General features: G+C 38.5%; 1 protein-coding gene and 1 long non-coding RNA gene across 7 annotated transcripts in view; both read right to left on the minus strand.

The window, feature by feature from the left end:
- The window catches only part of LOC111578356 (uncharacterized), a 47,380-nt gene that overhangs the window by 11,231 nt on the left and 10,502 nt on the right, over positions 1–25,647 (minus strand). For 5 of the 6 annotated variants that reach the window (XM_055017876.1, XM_055017878.1, XM_055017875.1 and 2 more), the window contains 31 exons: positions 25,270–25,294; positions 25,135–25,152; positions 23,592–23,651; positions 22,233–22,369; positions 22,046–22,156; positions 21,887–21,944; positions 21,732–21,779; positions 21,002–21,070; positions 20,599–20,738; positions 17,474–17,605; positions 17,335–17,392; positions 17,158–17,226; positions 16,779–16,831; positions 16,507–16,575; positions 16,394–16,418; positions 16,282–16,305; positions 15,995–16,060; positions 15,767–15,906; positions 12,074–12,193; positions 11,892–11,949; positions 11,726–11,770; positions 11,571–11,627; positions 8,788–8,930; positions 6,153–6,257; positions 6,001–6,049; positions 4,876–4,956; positions 4,067–4,630; positions 3,647–3,783; positions 521–1,334; positions 297–424; positions 92–193 (listed from right to left, as the gene is read on the minus strand). In XM_055017876.1, coding sequence (XP_054873851.1) covers positions 92–193; positions 297–424; positions 521–1,334; positions 3,647–3,783; positions 4,067–4,630; positions 4,876–4,956; positions 6,001–6,049; positions 6,153–6,257; positions 8,788–8,930; positions 11,571–11,627; positions 11,726–11,770; positions 11,892–11,949; positions 12,074–12,193; positions 15,767–15,906; positions 15,995–16,060; positions 16,282–16,305; positions 16,394–16,418; positions 16,507–16,575; positions 16,779–16,831; positions 17,158–17,226; positions 17,335–17,392; positions 17,474–17,605; positions 20,599–20,738; positions 21,002–21,070; positions 21,732–21,779; positions 21,887–21,944; positions 22,046–22,156; positions 22,233–22,369; positions 23,592–23,651; positions 25,135–25,152; positions 25,270–25,294 — 3,705 coding nt within the window. The remainder of the gene's footprint in view (positions 1–91; positions 194–296; positions 425–520; positions 1,335–3,646; positions 3,784–4,066; positions 4,631–4,875; positions 4,957–6,000; positions 6,050–6,152; positions 6,258–8,787; positions 8,931–11,570; positions 11,628–11,725; positions 11,771–11,891; positions 11,950–12,073; positions 12,194–15,766; positions 15,907–15,994; positions 16,061–16,281; positions 16,306–16,393; positions 16,419–16,506; positions 16,576–16,778; positions 16,832–17,157; positions 17,227–17,334; positions 17,393–17,473; positions 17,606–20,598; positions 20,739–21,001; positions 21,071–21,731; positions 21,780–21,886; positions 21,945–22,045; positions 22,157–22,232; positions 22,370–23,591; positions 23,652–25,134; positions 25,153–25,269; positions 25,295–25,647) is intronic. The other variant, XM_055017877.1, reaches the window with a different exon arrangement.
- Positions 13,039–15,760, minus strand: LOC129350673 (uncharacterized). Its single transcript, XR_008604145.1, has 2 exons — positions 13,607–15,760; positions 13,039–13,548 (listed from the first exon to the last, which is right to left on the minus strand). It is a non-coding gene; the product is annotated as an uncharacterized LOC129350673 (long non-coding RNA).

Consider the following 25,647-nt stretch of genomic DNA (forward strand, 5'->3'; position numbering starts at 1 on the left):
GTAAATTCTTAATAATTCTCATGTTTTAATGGCGTGATACTTTCATGTCTCTTTTATTTCAGATCAACTGTAGCAGACTTGTGCGGGTCACCTGGATTTCCCGGAAATGGAGATTTTTCTCCACCTGAGCCAAGTTTTCAATTGTGGCCTGAATGTTGTCCAGGTTCTGACTCTGTCCCGGGAAACGCATTTTCTAGTAAGAACACAGAGAGCACAGAGTTAAGACCTATATTAACGGCCTGCTTTAAAAGCTTCAGCTATTTTTTTTTAACAATGAAACTTCATCAAGCACATACCACATAGTTCAGCTGGTGTTTGCGGTCGGTCAAGTGAATGTTACTTGAGTGTGTCAACTTGACTGAACACAGCTGACAGTAGATTTGCTTCTTTCGATCACATGACACTAAAATCAGCTGATTTAAACCTACATAGCAATGACAAAATACAGATTTCTGAGTAAAATCAAGAAGAGGCCAAATACAGAGATGTGATGCATGGTTTAAAAAAAAATTATACTAACCAACTGTAGGAACGCTTTTTTTTTGCTTTGTATTACCTCCAGCGGTATGGGTCGGCTTTATAGACGGCTTCTTGTCAGTTGTGGCTGTGGTCGAGTGTGGAGCAGCAAGCTGGTTACTCTTATGAAGACGTGGTGCATCATCAGCATTTTCTCCTCCTCCTGAATGCTTCACATGTAGGGTCTTAGCAGAGGTTCCACATTTAACCGATGTTTTAGGTGTTTCCGAAGGCAACACAGCCTCTGAACATTTCGGAGGATTTTCAGCTTTGGAGGAAGATGCAGTTCTCCCTGTGGCTTCGGGCAACGCTGAGGCTCTTATTTTAGAGGCGGGTGCAACGCTACACGAAGCGGCTTTCGCTTTCGATGCAACTCCAGTTCTGCTTTCTAGGGGTCTGGACACCGCTGCAGATTTTGTGGTTGAGGGCGTATTTGAGGAAGTTGCATTGGAGGTGGATCCTGTCAGTTTGGAGGCGGCTGCTGTCGCGTCTTCTCTTTTCGAAGTGGTTGTCACTTTTACCGATGCCACAGTTGTTTTTGGAGTAATATGAGCTTTGCAGTCACTAAATGTGGAATCAGGAGGTAAACGGGCCGTGTTTTTTCCACTTGTGGACACGTTTGGATTTAATGTGTCTTCACTAACTCGGGGAACAGACACACTAGTGTGAGAGCTGTCAGCTGACTTGGCCACTTTGGTCGGTGTGTAATTTTCTTTCAATTCGGGGAGTACCTCGGTTGTTTTGAAGGTGGTGTCAATCATCGCAGACATGTCTGCAGCCGCCTGAGAGTCGTCTGAATCGTCAATCTCCATGTCCACCTTTAAAATGAAACAGCCATATTTAGTAGACTGCCAAATTTTCCACTGTGAAAGAGATACACAACAAAGCACTCCTTGTGCATCAACTCCAAATGTTTGGAGATCTGAGCTAATTTCACACCATTTCATTATGCTTTGGTTGTCTTCTTGAATGATGTGTTAGTATCTTTACTCCCAATTTCACACTTAAAACATCTTCATCTGTTCTTTTACCTCTTTCAGATAGTTTACTGTATTTGGGTAGATAATGTTTCCTGTGGGGCCTAATGATGTTTTCTGAAAACTCCTTAAAATACAATTTAATGAGGTGATTACAGAAACTATCCCAGCAAGTCAAATTACCATCAGATGAGGCATAAATTCTCTCTTTAAGCTGAAAGTTATCAATAAAACTCAACAGTGTGAAATCTGTAAAATATTCTGCAGCACTAAAATAAACCTGGCTACTGTGTGTGTGTGTGTGTGTGTGTGTGTGTGTGTGTGTGTGTGTGTGTATATATATATATATATAGCATAGCACTGATAATACCATTTACTGTGCAATTAATGCATGAATTGTGCTGATCTGAACAAAGGGAAAGAGAGGATTCAGGAGGACTGAAGGGTCATAGACAGGTCAAGCTGGAGGGATACAGCTGCTTGCACACGCACGCACGCACGCACGCACGCACGCACGCACGCACGCACGCACACACACACACACACACCAAAACAGAGTACTTCTGCTTTGTCTCAGAGTATACTCCTATTTCCTTATAAGATAACAACTAATTGCACTGAAACTGCTTTTCCAAGGTCCTTCAGGACTGGTATTCATAACTACCCTCGCTATGAGGTATCAGCAGTAGCTGCATCGCATATCAGCTAACAAAGAAGAAGAAATGACAGAGTGTTAGCAAGGAGTCTTCTTTTTACAGGATGCGGCTGCTGCAGATTGGATGAATCATGTGCCAACAGATATGGACGTATCTGTGCACCAACAAAGGGAAAACTAAGTCTAAACCTCGGTTCCTTTCCACCATGTAGCCATTCACATTTTACTACTACATGAATAAGAATATGAATTACATGTTTATGTTCTATAGCCAATCACATTGCACCATACTGAATAAAACATTGTGTTCACATGAGACTTCATCCTTTTCTAGGAGGTTGTTCCAAACACAGGAGGTTCTTGTACAAGACCTTTTGAGACACTGATATTACAAAACTGTTCAAGTGAAAAGAAGTAGTTAGTCTTCTAGTTCAAATAAACAAACACGCAATTTCACACCACTACATAGGACTACATACAGTCATATCACTAGAACTATGACTGCAACAAACCTCTTCCTGATCAATTGCTGGTAGCTGAAGTTTAAGTAATAACAGGGAGTAACTACGCATAAAAATCATTCATGAGTGGCTACTTGCTGTGAGCAAAACCAGACAGGCACTAAACTAAGCCAATACTGTTGAAACAAAGCAGCCATAAATCAGATTTTCTTCCTTCCTCTTTAGTCTGGAGTTTAATAACAACACTCTGAGTTATGAACAATGTCATATCTCTGTCATGTGATCATGGTAATAGTAAGATTACAGTAATTTTGATTTATTACTTCAACAAGGAACAGAATAAACAGACTTGCTCAAACTGAAGTTAAAATTAAAACACAATTCTTTCATACAGATATTGAAGCGACCATGTGCTTAATTGCAAATTCATCATTTCTGACAGACCTTGACCATTTTGGCAGGATTTCGCCAGAGAGGATATTCTTTTAGACTGAAACAATAAAGCGAGTCAGACTTAGTAGAGAACTTACAAGGTAGAGACCTAAAGAATCCTGAATAGAAATCTATGACAGAGTTCCAAAATGTCAGAGATGGCAGATGAATGACACACATCCTGTCCCTCCCCTAATAAATCCAATCATCTGCTTTATAACAACTGAAAAGGAAAATATCCAGCCAATCATGCGGCTGTACTGATGCTAGGTGTAAACACATGGAACTACCTGATAGCTGTAAGTTTTACACATTTTTCCCCACCTACAATCCTATAGGCAGCTTTCCAATTGCAACAGCTCAGAAAGAAAACCCAGTGAAAAAATAAATACAGAGAGGTAAAATTACACTGAAAAGACCACAACTGTGAAACCTGCCGCTCATGGAAGGCAATTTGGTAGAAAATTGAGGATTTGCTCCCGTGTTTCTTAGTGTCAGCCTGCAAAATAACTTTTCTAGTCAGAATAGTCTTCAAAGTACATATAGCATATGAGAATTGCACTTTAACTAAAACAACCCAAACTTATCTACTAACATTTACTTACCACCAGATACGTCTTTTGGTGGTCAGATCCAGCAGTGTGGCTGATGACACCTGTCTTTGAAATCTTCAGAGAGCAGTATTCACAGAGGTAGTTTGGTTTATGCTGATCACAGCCGCATTGGAGAGGTGTGCTTGATCCTGGAGGACATATTGTTCACTATTAATATTGTCTCATCGACCTTCAATCAAGACCGGTTCTTGTTCACAGAAATCAGCTAAACAGAAAACAAACTAAGCTTAAGTGCATGTCAAAAAATCATACATCACGACAAAGTACATTCTTTTTTGCTTTCCCTCTCTCAGGATTCATTTTGGGATATTAAAAAGCAAACTCTGAAAAATAAATAGTAAACCAGCTATTCATGCCAAACAACCAAGACTGAGCCATTTTCACACAAACCTGAAAAAAATCTTTACACACCTTTATTCACTTCTTGTCTTTTCTCCACGTCTGCTGTGTTCTCTACTTTTTGTTCACTACTTGGCATTTTGTTGGGGGTTTCACACACTGTGTCTTCATTACAGGTGAGCCGCCGTCTTTTACGGGCCATTTCTTCCCTCACATCCTCATCAGGACATGTGGTCTTCTGAGATACTTCCGACATGCTGCTTGACCGTTTTCTTTCACCTTCTTTGTAACCGTCGTTCTTCCGCTGTGCTAGGATTTCTTTGTTACTTTCAGTCTTTTCTGCTCCATCATCTCCGTCTGTGCTCTGGCTGCTTTCTGGGATGTCTACACTTGGCTCTTTTGTCTTCACCTTTATTGCCTGGCATGTCTTATCTGCATTCTTCATCTCTTCTGAGCTAGAAAACCCCTCGCTTTTCATCTCTAATATCTTTGCACTTGGTGTAGGAGCCGTCTTTCCATCTTTGTTTTCTTGATGTTGTCCACTTGGCGCACAGAGCTTGTTGGTGTTACTGCTGCTTGTCTGACTATTGTCACTCACGTGGTTCTTGTCCACTTCTTGTACAGTTTTCCTGGGAACTGTGAAACACACAGGATATGCATTTATCTGTGATGTAATATTAAGCATCCATTGTGCCAGCGAAACAAAAAGCAACACATCAGCTGATCAAAAGACAGATGAGGTAAAGAAACTAGTCGGAGTCCAGGAAAAAAAGAACTTGCTAAACAGAAGTTTCCAAAGGCGCACTCGTTTGGATCACACTGCACAAAAAATGTCTACATCATTCTCAAAATGCTCAGTTAATATATTTACTGTGACTTACCCAGCTTCATTTTAGGCGATATTGACGGTTCAAGGCTTCCACTCCCTGCTCTCGTCTTTGCACCATGCAAAATTTGTTTTACTAGAACAAAACAGCATAAGAATAGTGAAGAAACCCATTCAGGTACAGATGCCAATGGAAATGTCGAGCGTGTTCGTTTTTTGAGATTGAAGACAAACAACTTCTCTCAAAGTTGTTTATTCTGCAACAAGTAGCTTGAATAAGGACCGTTACTGTTCAGAGGACTAAATATGCAAAGGTGTTAATCTGAAGGCATCTTCCCAGTAATGGATGCAGTACTCAGTATACAGTGTCTATTTATGAAATAGGCTACCATCTCATTGGTCAAAAATGATGGAGATGAGCCGTGGTTTAGACTTGGCTCTCTCTGGTCATACGATCCTGCAATTAATCATAAGTTCCTGATAACCTGCAGGAGAAGGGGAAATCCTCCCTACTATGAAAGATTAATAGGTGTGCTTGTATCTTAGTGTCTTTATTATTAGCCATAGCCTAAGGCACAGTCATATTTAGTTACTTATGGTCTTCCTATTAAACTAGTATGACAGTGCTCTCATTGATTTGGGTGACGCGTGTCTCCAATCATATTATGCACTTTACTCGTTTTATGTTCTTTCACCTGATGTTCTTAAAACAAGTGCGCCCTTCAATGAGAAGTAGCTGGTTTGTGTAAGCGTGCAGCGAGTGTGCATGAGTGTGTGTGTGTCTGCAGTGCATGTTTGTGCGTCTGATGCGTCTTGAGTGTAAGCTGGTGTGCGTCGCCCACTGTTTGACCTGGTGCTATTCAGCTTTGCTTTATCCCAGTTCACACAGTGTGAGATAATGTTCGAGACCCTCCCATTCATTCACAGATCAACACAACTCTTGTATTTGGCGTACAATGCAACGTATGTTTCTGTATTAGGCCAGCTGCATGCTCAGTAGTGTTAGTGTGTAATAGCATATTTGTTAATAGTATGTGTATTACATATCAGTTAGTGGTAAAATAGTAGTAAAAGGATAACATATTGATCAGTAGTAAAATACGAGTAAATGATTGTACACTTGTTAGTAGTAAAAATAATAAATCCCAACAGAAACAATCATCACAACACACATACTCACCAATGTAGTAAGGGCATGGCTCCCTGATGCCTCGATCCATCATTACTACCTTAGGAAGCAGTAGACATTAATACAAAAGCATGAGATGATGAGTGGAGAGGATGGAAATGCTAGATGAAGATGGTACAAATGTATTTTCTGGTATAGAATACCTGTACATGTTGTATGGGGTGAATGCACGCTGCCTGTTTTGCCAAGTCCAACAAGATCTCCACACTACTGGTGCTGGAATTCAGTGAGCCTGGGTGGAAACGGTCCTACACACACACACACATTCTTGACATGTATTCCCCTCGTGGGATTAATAAGGGATAATAACAAAACAAAAATACAATATCAAATACACTACAGATGTTTATTTCTTGCCACTATCGTACACAGGCACAGTCTCTTCTTGACTTTTGTGACGAGGTAAAGGTTTCTGATGACACTTCCATGGAGACTATGTTAATTCATCAGTACTGAACAAGGAAACAGTGCAACACTAACCTAATTTTCTAAATTACATTGCAAACCTACAACTTGTAAGTATTTTAATATACCTTTGTAGCCTTACACTGCTTTGTAGGCCTTTATCTTGAGTTAGTTTCAAATTTCATTCTGAATTTATCATCTCCGATATTGTCTTCAGTTGTCAATTTCTGACCTGCATTCAAAGACCTTAAAGGTCAGTTAAAGTCTAATGAATGGATTAGGCAAATGGGTGTCAACACTTAAAAAGTCCTATATTGTGCCCCTTTAAAACAAATTATTCACAGTCTCACATGTCCCTAAGATGTGTCTTTTGAATTTTCAAAATACTGCAAAAGATGATTATGTAGCCTCTGACTATAACCCTTTTTTAAAAACAGACTTTTTCAGTGTCTGTAGTTTTAAATGCAGCTAAGCTGATGTTATCCTCACCTACTTCAGGAAGGAAACTCTCTCTGAGGCAGGGACTAACAGAGCAGAGCAAAACAGTTGACCACACAGCAGCTGACAGCCATGACTGAGTGTGTGAGACCAGGACTTTGTGACGCTTCTAATTTTCTTCCTAAGTTATCATTTTCTATGTAAATACAGTCAGATTTAACTTATGTGTGTGGTGAGTCATGGTTATAAAATTAGGATCTTTGCATTGGAAATGGCCAGGAGGTGACTACAATCATTTGTAGTCTAAATGGGCTAGAAAGGAGATTTTCCTACTTTTTCTCTGAGTCACAAAAGAAGAACACTTGTATGCTGCATTTATGTTTGTGTTCAGTGTAAATTAAAAGGAATTTGACATATTGCAGGAATAAAATATCACAAGTATTGTGATAAACCAGCATACATTGCCTATACTACTACGTACTAGCCATGGTGTAATTTGAGTTGCTATGATATTTTGCTCAAACCATGCTAGCTGACCACAGCTAGGTCAATATAACAGCTAGCTAGCTCATCTTAAGTAGGACTGATTAAATAGCATTAAGTAAAGACAGATACCAGTGTTGAGCAGAATATCAGACAAATTTACATTCAGTTATGGAACAAAATGAGGTGTTCATATCAGTTTCTGACCTGTTTCTCGTCCTCGTTGCGAACTGCGACAATTTTAACTGCGACTTTAAAGCCAAACTAAACAATACGTTAAATTATCTATCTAAAGCCAGCAACAATTGTTCTTTTACATTTTAAAATTCCACCAATGATATTTAGCTGCAATTAATTAGTGTTACTTTAGCTATCTGTTAGCTAGCTATTAGCATGTCTAGCTAGCACGTTGGGCTGTACTATTGACTAGCTTACTAGCTATAACCATTATTTTCCCAATTACAGACCTGTTTCATACCTCATCATAGCTGGAGCACAACTGGAGCTACTTAAATTAACAATGTCTTCCTTAGCTTAGATTTTAACTACATTACATTAAAAATACAAAAATATACAGCTTACCACAACTGTTGCTAAGCAACCAGGTAGCTGCTAAACTTTAAGACACATTACAGTTTGATGATAATAACAATGAGGATGATTTTCAACTAAGTGGGGGAAACTGCTGCTGGTATCTATTTTAGTACATTTAAAAAAGAAACTTTCGGCTTTTTACTATCTGTTGCTATCAAACTACTACTGAAAAATAAAAGTAATAAAAATTGCTGTGAAATTACCACACACTGCTTGGTTTAGTTATTTTTAGACAGAACAAATTTTTTTTCAGTATTTCAAAATGAATTTCTTACAAAATTTCTTCTAAAAAACACACAGAACTTGTAATTTGCAAATAGAAGTAAATGGCGTTATTTTTTCTTCCTATTCAGTGTAGAAGAACTGTAATCAAATTCATGGATTTTATATTTAATATATTCCTGCCATTAATTTGCAATTGATTAACTATACATTTTAGAGAAATGACAATGCAATGTGTAGCATTATCTGTATTTTTCAATGTAAGCAAAAAGACTAGGGCAGGCTCCATCATATATGCCCCTGAATAACCTGTCAATCTACAGCAAGTTGCTGTAATTTTCACAGCAATGCAATTTCAATGTAATATAACAAAATGCCAGACTTCTTACTTTGGAGTCAGGCTCTCTCTCTAATCTTGTTTCTTTTCTCATTTTTCTCTTAAGACTAATCAAAGCAACATTTCCCAAAAAGTATGCAGTCACTGTCAACCGTAGTGGAGTTAACCCACTTCCTTCCAAAATGCTTACAATACTGCTTCTGTTTTCCTGCCTTATGAATAAATCTTCCTTAACTGAGCAACAACAGGAGCAAGAGTTCCTATAAAAGAAAAGCAAAGTTAAGAATAAAAACACTCACCAGAAATGCTGCAACATGTTCCTGACTGAAAACATGAGCATAAAATTCGATGTCTGACAGCAGCCTCTTGCAGAGCAAACACAGAGATCCTGACTGCTGCGTTTCGCCATCATCATAGAACCAGCGGACAAGGAACTGCTTGCCTATAATAAGAGGGAAAAGAAATTTAAAAACATGCACATGCCACACTTCCCTTTTTTGTCTTTTGTTTTTCACTCCAGATCAACTCAAAGAGGGCTCAAATCTAAATCAAAGAAAGCAGTATAGAAAAACAAACAAACAAAAAAAATACGAGCCTTACATATGCAGGTTTATAATACAAAATACAAGCGGGAAAACAAGCACATGGATCAAGCAGAGAGAAACCAGGAACCATACGTCCAAAAACAAGACAAGGCTCATGGACAGACACAAAAACGACTCTTCTCCTCACGTGTAAGTAACTCCCACCAGAGATACAAGAGAGAAGAATCAAGGCGACAGACATTTAACAAAATGTGGCATATCTCCATTATCTGTCCATTGTGTTGTTATAACCTACGACTGTCTTTTATCATCTCTGTCCAGTGAGTAGAGCAGTGCTTATGATAACTTATAGTATATAATCACATATAATTCAATTCACAGCATGACAGAATGTGACGAGAATTCATCCATCCGTTTTCTTCCTCTGGGTCACCGAGGCAGCAGACGAAGCAGGAAAATTAAACTTGATTCACCTCAAATATATTGTAGTAGTGGCAGAAATCTCCAAAGGATATCTTAAACTGGTTAATCTTAAAAAATCTGTATATCAACATACCACTTAGGGCAAGAGAGGAAATGTGTTTTTGCAGTTTGGGTGTCGTGGCACAATGACTGTAAAGTGAGCAGCTACAGCAGAATACGAGAGCATGTGAGTATGTGATAACAGGAGTGTTTTGGACCAACCAGAGGTACTACTTGTTTAACCAGAACATGCCTTTTTGAATAAAGGCTATCACAGACTTTATAAAAAGCATGGCTGTAGCGACCGACTGCGTAAAATGAAGCCAATGCAGAAGTACCTTGTGTGATGGAACGTTTAATTTGATCATGCATCATGTACTTATCAGCTCCTTGCACACACAACTGCACCCACACACTCCCCTTTATACACACATCTGCAACCAGACTTACCCAACCACAAAACCCAACCAAACCGGATAGACCTTGAGACACCCCACATCTAGTTCCTGTTTTCTCTTAGTCTCTATGTGTGGTCATGTACGCCATTTACATGTAGATATAAATACATTCTGTTTTTTCCTGCCTGGGTCACAGTTTCAAAATCTGTTCTGACTCATACTGAAGTGTGATTCTGTATCTGCTCTTTTATTAACTACTTTGTAGTGCCTCAGTCTGCTGGTACAGTCAGATATTGATCTGGCAGCTCCGTCCACCATGCATTCAAAAGCAATAAATAAATCACTTCAGGATCGACTATTTGTAGCTTCAAAGATCTTCAAGAAAAAGTCTTCAAAACATCTTCAGATTCTGATATGAATAATGTTTATTCAATACAAAAAGTTCTTAAACATGAGCAAAGTCTTGACACCTTAACTAAACAAAGCATTACAAATTCTTATATGCTTTGCAATTTCTCCAACTCTCTTCCTTCTTCTGGAAAACCACAACCCATTCTTTTTTTAAGAGACTAATCAGGACATTTCTGTCACCATCATGTTTGAATTTATTCATATCTGAAGAAGTCCTAATCACCTAATCGTGGCAAATTTCCAGACACCCCCTCATTAAAAAACAAACCTCTCCCGGGCTTCATCTGGGAGGAAGCATCACTACAGCATTTATTTTCCATGAGCAGGCACAAGAGAGGCACCACTGGCACAGAGACATCGCCAGCTGGCATCAAAACTTTGCTGAGGTCTAAGTTTCTGCTTGCATTAGCCGATCTGTTTGTTCTGGTTGCTGTGTTTTATAAGCGCTTTTATTGGTTGTAATTTTACAGGTTCACACAGGATTATTTAATCTTGTACATGAGTCGAATCTAACCATCATATATTCCATTTTTTTGTCATGTATTCAATTTTTAAAATCCCACAACGTAAGAACAATACTTCATTCATTTGTTACCCTCCTCAAGTTTATTTCCACCACAACAGAAAGTGCAATACCACTGAGCGCCACTAGATGCTGGCTCCAAAAAGCTCCGTCTCCCACAGACTTCCATTCAAAATTCATCAAGAAAAGCTACGTCGATGGAATTTTACCAAAAGTTATAGGAGTTTTTACCATTAAATTCCCTTCTTCTAATCACTATTCAGATCCATGCTTTCTTCCAAATATGGTCACTTCTGGCTCCAAAAAGTCCAAAATGCTGACCAGGAAGTGGCAAACTCAAAAGCTTAAAAACAGCAGTCCACAAACCAGTGGGTGACATCATCTTTAATGTACTGCCTCTCATCCATGGAGCCTGAGACAGGACTGAGCCTGTGACGGTACTCGCCTGTCACTCAAAGTGGCCACGCCCTTTAATTACGCATAACAATACGTCGACTACAATTTAAACAGGTGAGTTGTACAAAACTCACTCACTGTATGGTTGTCATGAACAGTGAAATCAGCAATAGAGGCCAAAATCGTTATTTTTTGTAACTGTAAACATGTTTATTTCTGCTATAAAGTTGCGCATTGTATCATGTAGGTCAATCGGGATTTACTCACTCTTGGATCCAGCCTCTGGTGGTCATTCAAGAATTGCAGTTTTTTGAAATTCTGAAAACAGTGCCAGTAGTATTACTCACCAAGCAGAGGAAATCTTTCGTTTTCCTGGAGTTTGCTGTATGTTTCACATGGTGGAACTGCATAGACATAGAAAAAAAAACATGTACAAGTCAGATGAAAGCGATCAAGGCCAAAAAATAAATAAATAATCAATACGAATGTGTTTATTACTAACCTTCACCTCTTAAGAGCCTGTGGTAAAGTTGGAGTCCCTCCAATACTGCAGATTAAAGAATCAGACAACATGATTATTTGAAACTATTTTGCATCTCATTTCTGGATTTTAGAGATTTCTTTCTGGAGCAGGTAGGGGGAACATGAATAACAACACCACTTCTTACCTTTTGAGTAGCTAAGGGGGGTGAAGCTCTGTAAAATCCTGTGTGGAATATCAAAAATCTAAGAAAGAAAAAATATTCAATAAGTAATGACTAAAGAAAGTGATATAACGTGCAGAAAACCTTTGCATGCATGAGAAAATTGCGGTAGGAAAAACAATAAACAGGTAAAATTTGCATTTCACCTTCAGATTCATCTGATGTGGTTCTCTTTCCTTCTCCTCTTCCCATGCACTTAACAGCAGATCTGAGTCCTCCGGATCATCCTCCCAGCCAAACGGCAGCCGCCAGGGATTCTGGTACAGCTGAGATTTGTAGACGAAAGCAGGTCATTACAAATGCCGGGTCTCAGTAAAGTCAGATGCAGTTTTTTCCACTCTATACTGTAGCGTACTAAGGAGCACAACATTCCAGAGCAACACACAAAGATCCAAAGACCCTTTGACAAAGCTTTAAATTTGGTAAGAAACCATTTTAGAAGACAGTTAAGCTAAAACTCTCAGACCACCCCTTGAGAGGAACACATCCATGATTGATTAGATGCTGATTTGAATTTGGCTCCAAAGCTTTTTATATAGAGAGTAAGTTCACTGGAATGCAAGGCTCTTAGAAAAACGCAGTTTGGTTTAAGAATAGAACCGGGCTCTTGAGAACAAAGAACGAACAACAAGGAGAAGATCGGGTTAGAAAAAAATGGATTTTTTTTAAACAGGCTTTTTCATACAAGTTAAACTAAAACAAAGGCTCAAAACTGGGTTCATTTATGATGGCTTAAAGAATCACATGACTTAACTTTAAACTTGGGCTTTGTTTTTCTATATTTTACTTAAAGTTTGACTTCTTAAGTTAACTTTATTACTACAACAGCGCAAATATTTTCTTTATAACGATGAGCTTTATTACTTTGGCACAGTGTCGAGTGGTGCAGAACCTTCCAAAGTGCCTCTTTGTCTCTGCATTCCTGATCCAACTCATCCAGCAGATAATCGCAGTTATACATCCTGCAGTGGCTGTTGTGGAAAAAATGTCTTCACAACTTGAGACTTCTCATCTGACTCTAAGTTCTAATTCTCTAAAGGGTTTGCAGGTTCAAAAATAATGGCTGCCTAAGTCTCACCAATAAAAGCAGTGAAGAATCAAGGAGTCAATCTTCAGATTCAAAGAAGATGCATTTATTCCTCAAAGTACAGGTCAAACACACTGAGAGATGCCCCAGAGCATGTCTGAAGACCCCTCCTGATGCACTGGCTTTTATACTGTTTGGTCCTGGTGGTTTCCACGCTCCAGGCCCATCCTTCTTTTATGGCAGGCCTCCTACACTTGACACCATTATATCACTAGTTTCGATTCTAATGGTGTCTGGGCTTCTCGGTACTTTTCAAAAAATTATGAGGGATGGGCAGTTTCACCAGGAGAGGTTAGCTGCTCCCCTCCTGGCTCCACGCCCAGCCTCAGGAAACCACTTCGTTCATCTTTTCAGCAGTACATCATCTTTTCTCAGGGACATCAGGTTTTCCCCAGGTCATCTCTCGGTCATAATCTTTCCATCATGACAAAAACAAGAGCATGTTTAGACCGATTCAGGCAGTGCCAGGCACTATAATGAGTACAACACCTGCTAAACACTTAGATAAGCAAAACAACACAGTTTCAGAGTGACCTTGAGTACAACACCTGCTAAGCACTTAGATAAGCAAAACAACACTGGTCAGAGTGACCTTGAGTCTGTGTACACAGATGTTTGTGTGCTTAATGCTCAGAGGCTACCCACTACTATTAATATGATTATTGAGTACTGATTATGGATTATTTATTATTGAACACTGATTCTTTATGAGGTATTTTCAGATTATTGGAATTTCACCACTACATGGCCTCCCTCTCACTACGACAAAGGCTACGCAAGCATCATGTTCTTTCTGCTAAAAGGGCAAATTTACAAATTGCAATTGGTTTTCCGATTTCAAAGCAATTCCACATTCATCACCTTTTCTACCAACTGCTTCCAGTGAGTTTATCTGCATTTATTCATTCACTTATTCACTGTCTGTTGTTGTTTATTGTTTGTTCATAGTATTAGTTAATAAATGTGTGTATATAGTGTGTATAATCGCCATCGGTTCTATCGTGCATTTCTTTGTTTTGAAATGAAATGAAATCAGACTTTACGACTTTCATGAGGCTGATAAAAAAGAAGCAGATTTGATTAATTAATGATTATTGAACCTGAAATATTCTTGATAAAGGTCTCTTAAGTGGCCTTGATAATACACTTAAGTGGTGTCCCTGATAAACAAGCACAATTTTAATCATAAAGTGTAGTTTCGACCATTAGGTGTGTTGCAGCCTACATTTTTACATTGCTTGGTTCAACATTTGAGGCTAATCTCTCCAAATTTTGTTACAGTATATTAGATTTTTGGAAACAAAGATGAGCGTTTGGAGCCAGTTTCAACTATATATCAATGCAACAACAACTTGAAGTCAGTAGTGGTGAAAAATAATTAGGAAAATTTACTCAAGGACTGCACTTAAATGGAGTATTTTTATTTTAGGCTTTGATTTCATGATATTTTAAAGCAAAATGTACTTTTGATTCCATTAAAAGTATCTGATAGTGGTAGCTTCTTGTTACTTTACAACATATCAGGCAATTAAAAAGCAATCAGGATATAATGAATGACATGCAATGAATTATTATACAGGAAATTAAGCCACCTGGCAGTATAGAAAATCAGCTCTACCTCAGTTATTTGCATGTTATTGCATCAGTAACAATACTCTAATAGTAAGAAAAAAGCAAGAACAAGCTGGATGAAAAACAGTTTTTACACCAGGGCCGTAATTGCACTCAACGAACAAAAACTAGACACACACACACACACACACACACACACACACACACACACACACACACACACACACACACACACACACACACACACACACACACACACACACACACACACACACACACACTGATAGGGAATTGTGCAATAACAGCAACACAGTGTTATGAGATATGACTTGTGGTATGTTCCTTACGTTAGTTTTTTATTTTTTATTTTTTTAACAATGTTTGGTACCTATGCACCTTAAGGATTGCACTTTTTTAAGTTCGTTGTACTGGTAAAATGACAATAAAGGAATTCTATTCTATAATACAACACTGACTGAACTAATTTTGGTGCGTCATGAACACTTGTATACTTTAAGTACATTTTGTGAATATTACCATACTTTTACTCAAGTAAGGTTTGGAATGTGAGACCTGTACTTGGACATGACTATATTTAAATCTTGCTATTGCTACTTTTACTTTTATTTATATCGCAAATTTAAATTAACAGAAATTGACTCAAAGTGCAGAATTTGCTGTCATTATATATATAATAAGGCGATCACATGAACAACACAGCCAGAGTATATTTCTTGAGATGCATTCCTTCTACGGAGTTAGATGGAACAAGAAAAAGGGATTATTGCCCCAAACAATGTAGCAGCTGCAGACTGAAGACTGTAGTAGAGGACAAGATAAGGATAGGAGTAATAGACTGTTGTTAACTTGTGCAAATCGGATCAGTCAAAGAGCAGTCCTGATCCTACTGGAAGATACTTTCACATGAGAGGCTGCTGGAGTCACTTTGCTCAAAACACGTAACGTCAAAGAAGCGATAATGACAACTAATGTACAATTATTTCTTTGACACAGTCATTGTGTGTTTGTAATCAAAACTCAAACTCATGTCAGTCCAAACACACTTTTGTGTAACTCTGACTCACACAGAGCTGCACTGGAGCAACAGAGGCACCTGAACATGCATCCACATTACTGCGAGCGACACAAGGAAGTAATTATCGCTCAGACAGAAGCTCACCAGTGTGTGGATGAGATGTTTTCGAGAGGTAAAGTGTTGGTCGATGCCCCACTGAGAGAAGCAGTCCTGGCAAGCAAAGCACAGGTAAACAGGATCTTGCTTAACCTGTGTGGTGAGAATCGTCACCACCAGGTGTGCACCTAAATTAAAGAAAACAAACACAAATAATTAGATGTTGTTGTTTGATGTCATACAAAAGTACTAATGATGACAAGTAGGCAACCTCACCAACAGCTGGTTCATTTCTTGCCAAGCAATTTTTGATGTACACGTGCAAGCCCAGGCAGAACTCAGCTTTAAGGAAAAGAGAGAGAGGAACAACAAGAGTTGAATAAATTGTAAATTTCCCTGGATTTTGGTGCTTAAAATATTTTTGGAAATCACTAAAAATACAAAGAACAGAGCCAATATTCATGACTAATGCTCAAATAAAAAGCTCACTATGTGGAACTCAATCAACTCTGTGACAAAAAAAAAAAAAAAAAACACTTTTAATAGAAGAAGGCCAAGTGTACCTAATTCATGAGGACGACCGTCAGCTGTAACAAAGCAGGAAATAATCGTGTTATGCTTAGATGAGTGTAATAATACAACACATATGACAAATGAGAGAAAAGTGAACTGTACCTTCACCAAAGTATCTCAACAAATTCTGGGGGAGACATTAGGAACAGCTGTTATGCAGGATATGATCGGAAACATATCGTTGACTTTCTGCTGAAATATTCATATTTACGTACCTGTCTGTGCTTCTGCTGTGACAGATGACGGACATACTGATAAACCGTCTGAAAATTGTAACCGCAGACCTGCAACAGAGAGATACAAGCGTGAGACGTTACTCCAGTGCGACTTCCTCAAGCAAAAACAAGAGTCCGTCAGTTATTTATTGCAATAAACCATCGGTGAGCCTTCATAAGACAAGAGCAACAATTTCAGTATCGGTAGTAAAATATCAAATTTCAATCGCTAAACACATTCAGGCTGCTTTAGGAAAACTTTAATTAATTACCTGACAGTGTAGTTTATATGATGATGCAGATGGCAGTGTGGCAATGCTAGACTCTACAAAAGAAGAAAGCATTTGTTGTTAATTCTTTGGTGTGACATGGGAAAAAAAGAATTTCCAGGAGTCTATCAATTGCATAGCTACTTTGTATTTCAACATTTTTTTCAGCCGATTCACAGACATTCTTTAAAACACTACGATATTCCCAAGACAGCCAACACATGTGAGGACACAGACCTGATCTTTTGCATAAAATACAGTACATACAAACAGTAAAACATGCAAATTAATTTACTATAATTACATTTAAAACAAAAAGCCCATCTCAGAAACAGTTGAGGACAAACTGCATTAAAACAGATGAGTTCACACTGATACATACCCAGCTTTTCTCCTGGTGTGACGGTTGTTATCAAGCTGCTGCCGGTGATGGATTCCAGTTTCTTCAGAGCTAAGAAAACACCAAAGGACCAATTAGAAAACCAGCATTTAAAGTTCTACTAAAAACCCAGGTTGTTCAGACAACATAAACCGAGACATGAAAAAGTGTAACACCAACCTGCTGTGTAACACATGGAATTCACCAACTTGAATTCATCAGGCTCCACTCTCACTGTCTGTGATAGAGAGTCACAATAACACAAATTAATACACCAAGATGCAAAACCTGGACGAGAGACTTTGGAAGCTATACCTACCTTAACATCAGTATTTGCAGTTCCATGAACTTTCTCTGACTGCTTTGACAATTTAAGCATCCCTGAAGCAAAGAGTGTGCTGTACTGGCTGTAGCTTTCCTTTGACAGCAACGTAGAGGGATGCCACGCTTTCTGCACACAAAGCAATTAAAAATGTAGGTTACATTCATGCCCTTACAGAGACAAACTGTTTAGACTGCAGCTGCTGTAAAGTCACTGCGTGTTCCAACCAGAATTTGAGCAGAACAAAAGCATTTGTGTTTAAAGTTGAGGGTCACTGAGATGGTTGAATCTGGGACATTAGAGGGACTATACAGCTACAGATCAAACATGTCACATTATTCCAATTAAATCTGCAGTGATGATGCAGAATACCTGTGAGTAACAGTTAAGTGTTTTCATCACATGTATTTGGAAGCAGACTTTGCTTGGTGGGAGATATCTGGAAGATGTTGTGGAAGTTCAGTGAGGTCAAGAGAGGATGAGGAGGCAGACATAGAGAGACACACTGGAGACCTTGATGAATTAGGTTGTGGGTAAGGTTTACTGATATCAGGAGAAGTGACACTGACAGAGCAGCAGTAATACAAGCAATGCCAGCATCAGTTCTGAGGATTCTCTCTGATCTTTATGTATATATTGTAGTTGGGAGAGGGGTCAGATTTAGATTACAGACCAAAATGAAGACAACTCGTCTGCTTAGTCACATCAGAATGGACAATATCTAACCTTTACCAGAGCAGAGAGTTCTGGCATATCTTCCTCCTACGGCATCTGCCTGTCACAAGGCCACATTAGGGCGAGATAAGGTCCGAACCTGAAGACAGGTTCAGGCCTGAGGGGTTAAAGGGGAACAGGGACCGAAGGTTGTAATCTGCTCTAACCTGTAGGATGATTTGGGATGACGTCAGCTAACAGGTGCAAGGAAACACCTTATAAAGGGGAAAAAGTAATTTTTCCTTCTCAGAAGGGAATGTTTATGTTAAGACTCCACTAGAGAAGAAATTTCCTAATTGCTCCCAATAACACTCAGAGTCATCTCATTCAAGTCATATTCCTTACTTGCAGCAAGTGAATCAATATCAGAGTCTCTGAGCAAATGATTCAGGATCCTAAGTTGTACACAAGCTTTATAGGCGCGTTTGTGTTATGGAAAGACACTGGGTAGTAAAGACAAGAAGAGAAAGCTTTAACTATAGCTGAACTCTTCACTTTCTCTTCAAACCAGTTTTGGCTGGTTTTGGTCAGACAGCACATCTCGGTGTCTGGAACAGCTACTCATAAGTCCAATATAACACAGATAGCAATAGATGAAATCATAATGAGAATACAATATATTTTTATAACAGTTTATATTCACATTTAAGGGTTCTAAGTGAGACACTGCCAAGGCTGGACCGTCCATCCGTCCATCCATCCATCCATCCATCCGTCCATGCATCCATCCATCCGTCCATCCATCCATCCATCCATCCATCCATGCATCCGTTATCTATATCTAATCCTCATTAGGGTTGCGGGAGAGCTGGAGTCTATCCCAGCTGAGTTAAGGTGAAGGCAGGATACACCCTGGACAGGTGTATCGCAGGACTACACATGGAGACAAACAACTAACATTCATACTTACGGACAATTTAAAATCACCAGTTACCCTCAGCGTTTGGACTGTGGGAAGAAGCCGGAGAACCCGGTGAGAACCCATGCAAAGGGAGAACATGCAAACTCCAGACAGAAAGATCCCAGGCCGGGACACGAACAGGGGATCTTCTAGCTGTGAGGCAACACTGCTAACTACCAAACTTGAATTTGTAGATGTTAAGGTAACGTTATCATTCATTTCTGGGAAACTTTTGGGATAGAAGTGCTCTTGAAGGAAGAATCTCATAGGTGGAATTATTTTTTTTTGAGTAGGAATATTGTTTTCATTCTGTGCTTTTGCCAAAGATGAAGTCTAGTGTATGAAAGAGGTTTTTGATAAGAATTTAGATGTGCTCTCTGAGATTCATAGCCTTTGCTGAATTTCTCTTCAATGTTACTTTACAGAGAATTTTCCAAAAACACCTAATGTGAAGTCATGTAAAAAAACAAACAAAAAAAAACAAAAAACAAACATGAATTCCATGGGAATGGTTGACTTTTTCAGCAACAAGCAAAGAACTGATCCATATACATCATATTATCATCACACCTTCATATCCATAAAATTAAAATCAAGGGTTCCAGATTTGCTGCTGATGACTAGAACATCCTCAGAGATGGATAGATGGAACCTGTCTTGTATAAACCTGAGATCTAAAGTCTAGTGTTCTCTTTGCTAAGTGTGTGGTTACATCATATTCTGAAGAGCTTCCTAAAAGCCAATAATGCTTTACTTGTGAAGCCAAAAACTTCTGATAGCACGCTCTGCAAGCATGCAGATTATTTATAAGTCAGAAAAACAAATACTATGAGGAAAGACTGCAAGGAGATTGTGGATGACACAGTAATGTTTTATAGTGTTCAGTGTGAAGTTCTAAATTCTCCAGAAATCCCGTGCTACGTCCGCAACTGAATGCAACACATCTCAGGAATAATCACGGACATGGTGCCTCAGTCCAATGTATATTTAGCTTCTATGTCATGTAGAAAGTCACAGCTTTTCAGGAAACATCTAAAGGAGCCCTATTTGTTCAATGTGAGGGGCAATGCAACCATTTGCAGTGCACCAATGTGAATCATCAATAAATCTGTAGTATCAGTAGCACTGCAAACCATCCACGGGCCACTTTCAAAGTCTGCAACGTGGTTGTGGAAATCAAAGAGTAAAATAAAGACTGTGGCTGTGTATGAATTCAGCAAGGGATTTTAAAGGCTCTCCAAACTATATGAAATAAATAAATCTACTATAAGAAAAATCACATTTAAGGGGCAGAGATTTTAAACAATAGCCCGTTAGTTCTGTGTAAGACTGGACATCCCAGCAAAGTCAGGCCAAGAGCAAACTATTTCATGCAAAATAAATCTAAGAGAACCCCAAAATTTTTGACAGAATCATCAGGAAAGAATTCATAGGTAGGATTCATCCTATATCTTACCTAAAAAGGACATAGAATATTAATATTCTCTTTGATGATATGGCTACTTACAAAATAGCAAAAGATGTGGTCGAAGCTCAGGACGTGCTTGATGATCATGCGGGAGGCCACCGTTAGGCTGCAGAGTGTGCAGATGAAGTGACTCTTCTCACTGGACCCAGCACAAATGCATTCAACAAGGTGCTGCAGACCTACAAGAGCAGAGAAGAGAAAGTTGAGGAACTCAAACAGCGTAACAAAACGTACATCAAAACTATGTCGGTGCAAAGATGGAAAACCTTCTTTGGATCAATTTAGTTTCTTGAACTGATCCAATGCAAACATTCCTCTACATAAATGCCATATCATCCATTTATAAAAAGCAGATATTTCATGTTGGAAGATGCTTCCATCCTAATGAAAACATTTTCTAGAGGCATTTTGTTAGACCAAGTGTTATTCTACATTTACTAACCAAGAAGTGGGTATTTTCTGTTACTGTCCTTTTGGTATGTCTGGATTGTCGTCCTCTTTGGATGGGTATCTGAAGGAAAAAAAGATAAAAGTGAAGAGGAATAGACTCAAAAACAGAAAGAGTAAATGTGACATATGAACACTGATATACGGAGACATCGGTCTGGCCACAGGGTTTGTCAGTAGCTCCTTGAATTACGTCACATAATCTGCAGATAAAAAATGTGTCAGTCTGTCATTTCAGACAGTGGTGTCGCTGCACTCACTCAGATTTTATTCAAAGTTTGTTTATTTAGGATGCCAAACTAAGGTTTTGGGTCTTAGTTTTTCCTGTGGGAGGTACATTTCTGGAGATATTGAACCCTTAAAATAGCTTTCCAAGTAAGACTTTTTTTTAAAACTAGTTAAAAAAAAAAAAAAAAAAAGACAGCAATCTCCAGATCTATAAACATATGAAATTCTATGAATTATGACTTAACATTTTCCAGATGGTTCAGAAGCTGCCTGAAACACAGATCATGTGATATGACTGACAGCTACTGAACAGGCCTAGTGGTGTTGTTTTAACTATGACAAATAATCTTGAGCACTTATATATTTACTGAGGGATGACTATGCAAAATAATGATTATAATAAGCCAACAAAGTACTGTGAGAGCTGGTTTAAATTTTATACTAAACTGCAATAACTCCTTAAGTTCAGAATAATAACTGTCAAAATGTGCACACACCTTCAAACAGCCTGACAAGCTTTTCATTTCCCCTTAGAGTGTTCATCACTGCAAAAAAGAATGAGGCCATTTTCATTAAAAGTCAGTTTAATAACGTTCAGTTTCATGAAATTATCAAAAAAGCTACTGCAGTGGTAAATATTAGAATGCAATACCTATTGAGTAGGGACTTGATTTAAACTTCTTCATCAGATTTGCAGGTAAATGCAAAATCTAGATGAAAAGAAAATGTATTGTAAATGCATAACACACACACCAAAAACACACATTATATATTTATTTTTGCGATACATATACGGTCTCCATGCACAAACCTTCAGCTGTTCCTCTTTTTTGGCTTCTTCTATGACCTCAGTATACAGATTCTTTATCACGTCCATTCCTGACATCCAGGAAAAACTCAATGCATTGGGGTTTGTGTAGTTCTGCAGAACAAAATACAAGTAAGTTACGCTTCCAGATTTCAAACACTGACTATTTCTGAGGATCACTCACACTTACAAAGTAACTGCAGTAATGGTCCTCAGAAGAGAGGTGTTCCATAATCTTGCTGATTGCACACGTTTGCTCGCAGGTGTGGCAGAGGTAAAACGAAATTCCACCATCCGAAAACAAACACAGAGTGAGGAAAGACACACCTGGAAGAAAATACATGTACGACAGAACAATTACTTCAATTACAAAGAAGACCAGCATCGATCAGGTGTAGACTGCCCAGAAGGATTGAGCCAATATGAACCTCCCCAAACAACATTTCCAGGTTACTTATACAAGTTTATGGTTGTTTGTGAAATCATAACCTATAGTCTCTGTTAGTAACAGAGCCCCACTAACCAAACAAAGAACCTAACTATCTATTCCCTGGGTATAGAGGCCCCTTCTAAACCCCTTCTCTCAACAACATCAAGTACCTAAACATTCCAGAATTTATAAAAACACATTCCAATCTATTAATAATTAACACATATTTCAGGTCAGACACGACATATTTCCTCTCTTCGAGACTACAGAGTCTCGAAAAAGAGAAAAGATACACAGCAATGGTTTCAATTGGTCACTTAAGAGTCACAGACAGAATTCTTATGGCATTCCCTCCCATCCATGCTTGCTACAGCATAACTTTAGCAATATAATAAATTTGTGGGATGTGAGAGCAAAAAACCTGTCAAGCAGTCATCTTTCTATAATATCCTTCAAACAATCAAGAAAGGAAAACTCACTCGCAGTCCATCTGCCCCAGGCAACCATGTATAGTAACCCAAGCCAACTATATATCGTTGCTCAGGGAGTCTCCACGTGTGTTTCTAATGCAGGCTTATTATATTCTAAGCTACAAGTTACATACATTTTTATGAGCCAACAAAAACATGCTTTTTGGGTGACTCAAACATTCACAAGTAATGTAAGTAAAGTAAGTAATTAAAAACAATGGTAATCTTTTTTTTCCTTCAGCTAGGATGACTAAGTTTCAGTTGCTGCAATAATATAGAACTTAAGATTCAGCTACAGTAAAACTCCAATGCTGTAAAGTCGCCCCGAATTTTGAGTTGTTTTTTTTACAGAATCTGGTTGGAGCAAACATTTTAAATTTGTTTAACAAGACACGTAGAATGAATTGATTTTGAGGAAAGATCACAATTTTTGGCTCAGATTTTGCTAAGTTTTCCAATGGAACTGAACAGCAAACATCGGAAACTTGAAAACCCAATTCTGTTTCGAGGTGTGCTCTGATAAATTGTGTAATTGTGGCAGTTTTTCAAAAACAACAGGCCCTTCAAACCCTGCAGACGATAAACTTTGACTTGTCTTTTTCTGTAAATCTATGCTGTACTGCTTGTCATGTGGATTTAATTTACTCACCTACGATGGGATCTTTGTGGTCTCGTTGTCCTGGATACAAAAATTCAATGAAGGGTAAACCTTAAAGAAAAAACAAAGCAGTAAAGATTACAGCCGAGCTACTTAGGACAACCCACATTAATTCAGTCTTAAATTCAAACAGAGTAATTCACAAATACTGTTCAGGTTTAGTATGATTTGCATTTATACTTGTTAGAAACGGTGCACTGTGATCTCTTTTAATGTAACCTACTAGTTTAAAGTCTTGTATGCCCCAAAACAAGAACCACTTTATGTAAGAACAACAAGTAGAATTTGACCAACTCTTTCTGTTCTCATAGGTACAGGTTACGGTCTGTTTCACTACTTTGTTACAAAAATTGTCACAGTTCTCAAAATTCTGCTGCTGGAAACTCCAGTTCACGCAGTCAGTCAAGCAACACCTTTGGGGCTGCCATGACTAGTCAGCATAATAAATAGTGTCAATGCTGAACATTTATTGAGAATCATATATTTTGTTGTGGGATTTTCTGTTAAACAAGGCTCAAGGTGACAAACAAAAGCTTCAACCAGACAGGATCTGCCTTTGAGCCGTTTATTATCTTGCAGCAAGAGAGAGAAGGTCAAACACAGCTCGCAGGCTGTCGGTGAGGTTCTCCATCCGATTCAGAGTACAGAAGTTCTCTTATACAACAATGTGACTGACATCAACCTCCTGCTGTGTGTGGGCAGGTTACACTGAATACATTGTTACTTTGTCACCTACATAGTTCTTGGTATCGAGACTGAGTTTGTGGTTTTACATGTCTGGTGAGCTTCCTCCTTCTTTTAACCAACTCAGAGATCAGATGTTTCTGATGAGGCACCAGAGCTCGTCCGCCTCAGGTCCTTTAGTTGGATTTTTTTATTTTTTTTAATAACCACAGCTGCGTAAACCAAACAATCACAGAATGTATGACCATTGAAATGATGTTGATCTGAAGGTGGATGTTCATCAATGAAGAGATGACACAGGTAGATCAAATTAAGAGTACATTTAATACGGACGAGCTCGTGATTCAAGCATCATGCGGTGGATGAATGAAGAGAGTTACAATGACTAGATCTTTATAGGTTTCAACATCTGGCATAGATTAGAATACATTGCGTGAGAAGAAGAAAGAGAGAAAGAGGGAGCCAGGAGGTCCCTAGTCCCTTTAGGTTAACCCACAGGTCAACCTGTGATGAATGATGGCTAAAGTAAACGTTTCAACATATGGTTTCATTCTGTTTAACATTCTTGAGCTAAAGAAAATATATAGAAAGCACGTATCCCAGAAAAACACATACTATCAACCACCTTGAGCCTACATGTGTCATCAGATAAAAATAATTGTTTACGGGAAAGTTCATCACCCATTCTTTTGAGGCTACATTTTCAGAGCAACCCCCCATGTATGAATATTTCAGCAATATGCTCGCAAACTGTGATTAACAGTGTCAGTGAATAACAGACTGTAAACAGGAACACTGATTTTAAGCACCTTTAACAGCAACACAGAGGAATGAGAAAAAGCAAACTTACCTATTCTCTTGATCACATCTAAAAGTAGGCAGACATTAAAGAAAAAGCAAAGGTTAATGAAGTGCGCATAAAGTCTGAGTTTATGCATTTATTTGTGCAGAAACAAAGAAATAAAGCAGAAAAAGTGAGTGTTACCTTCTGGGAAAACGTCTTTCATTTTCTGTGGATGAAGAACATGCAGTCAGTTTATTAATGCAGAGATAAATGTGTGTATGTGTAATGAGCAGCTACCTCTGCTACCTCTTATTAATGTTATTTATATTTTAGGTTTCCAACAAAATGCCAAGTTGCTCTGGCTTCAAGGCAAATTACTGAGTAGAGTCAGAACCCATCTTTAGTAAAACTAAGTATTTCATAATGCCACTGTTGACATAGGTTGACAATTGAAGTTCTTTTCAGGCAATGTTAGAATTACTTTAAGCTAATATCAGAAATATAATGTGAGTAATATATTTTAGACAGATTAAGACATCTAGAATGTACCACACAGCAGAAATCTGGATACAGGATGAA

Source organism: Amphiprion ocellaris, chromosome 15 (assembly GCF_022539595.1).
Source record: "Amphiprion ocellaris isolate individual 3 ecotype Okinawa chromosome 15, ASM2253959v1, whole genome shotgun sequence".
NCBI classification, from domain to species: Eukaryota; Metazoa; Chordata; class Actinopteri; family Pomacentridae; genus Amphiprion; species Amphiprion ocellaris.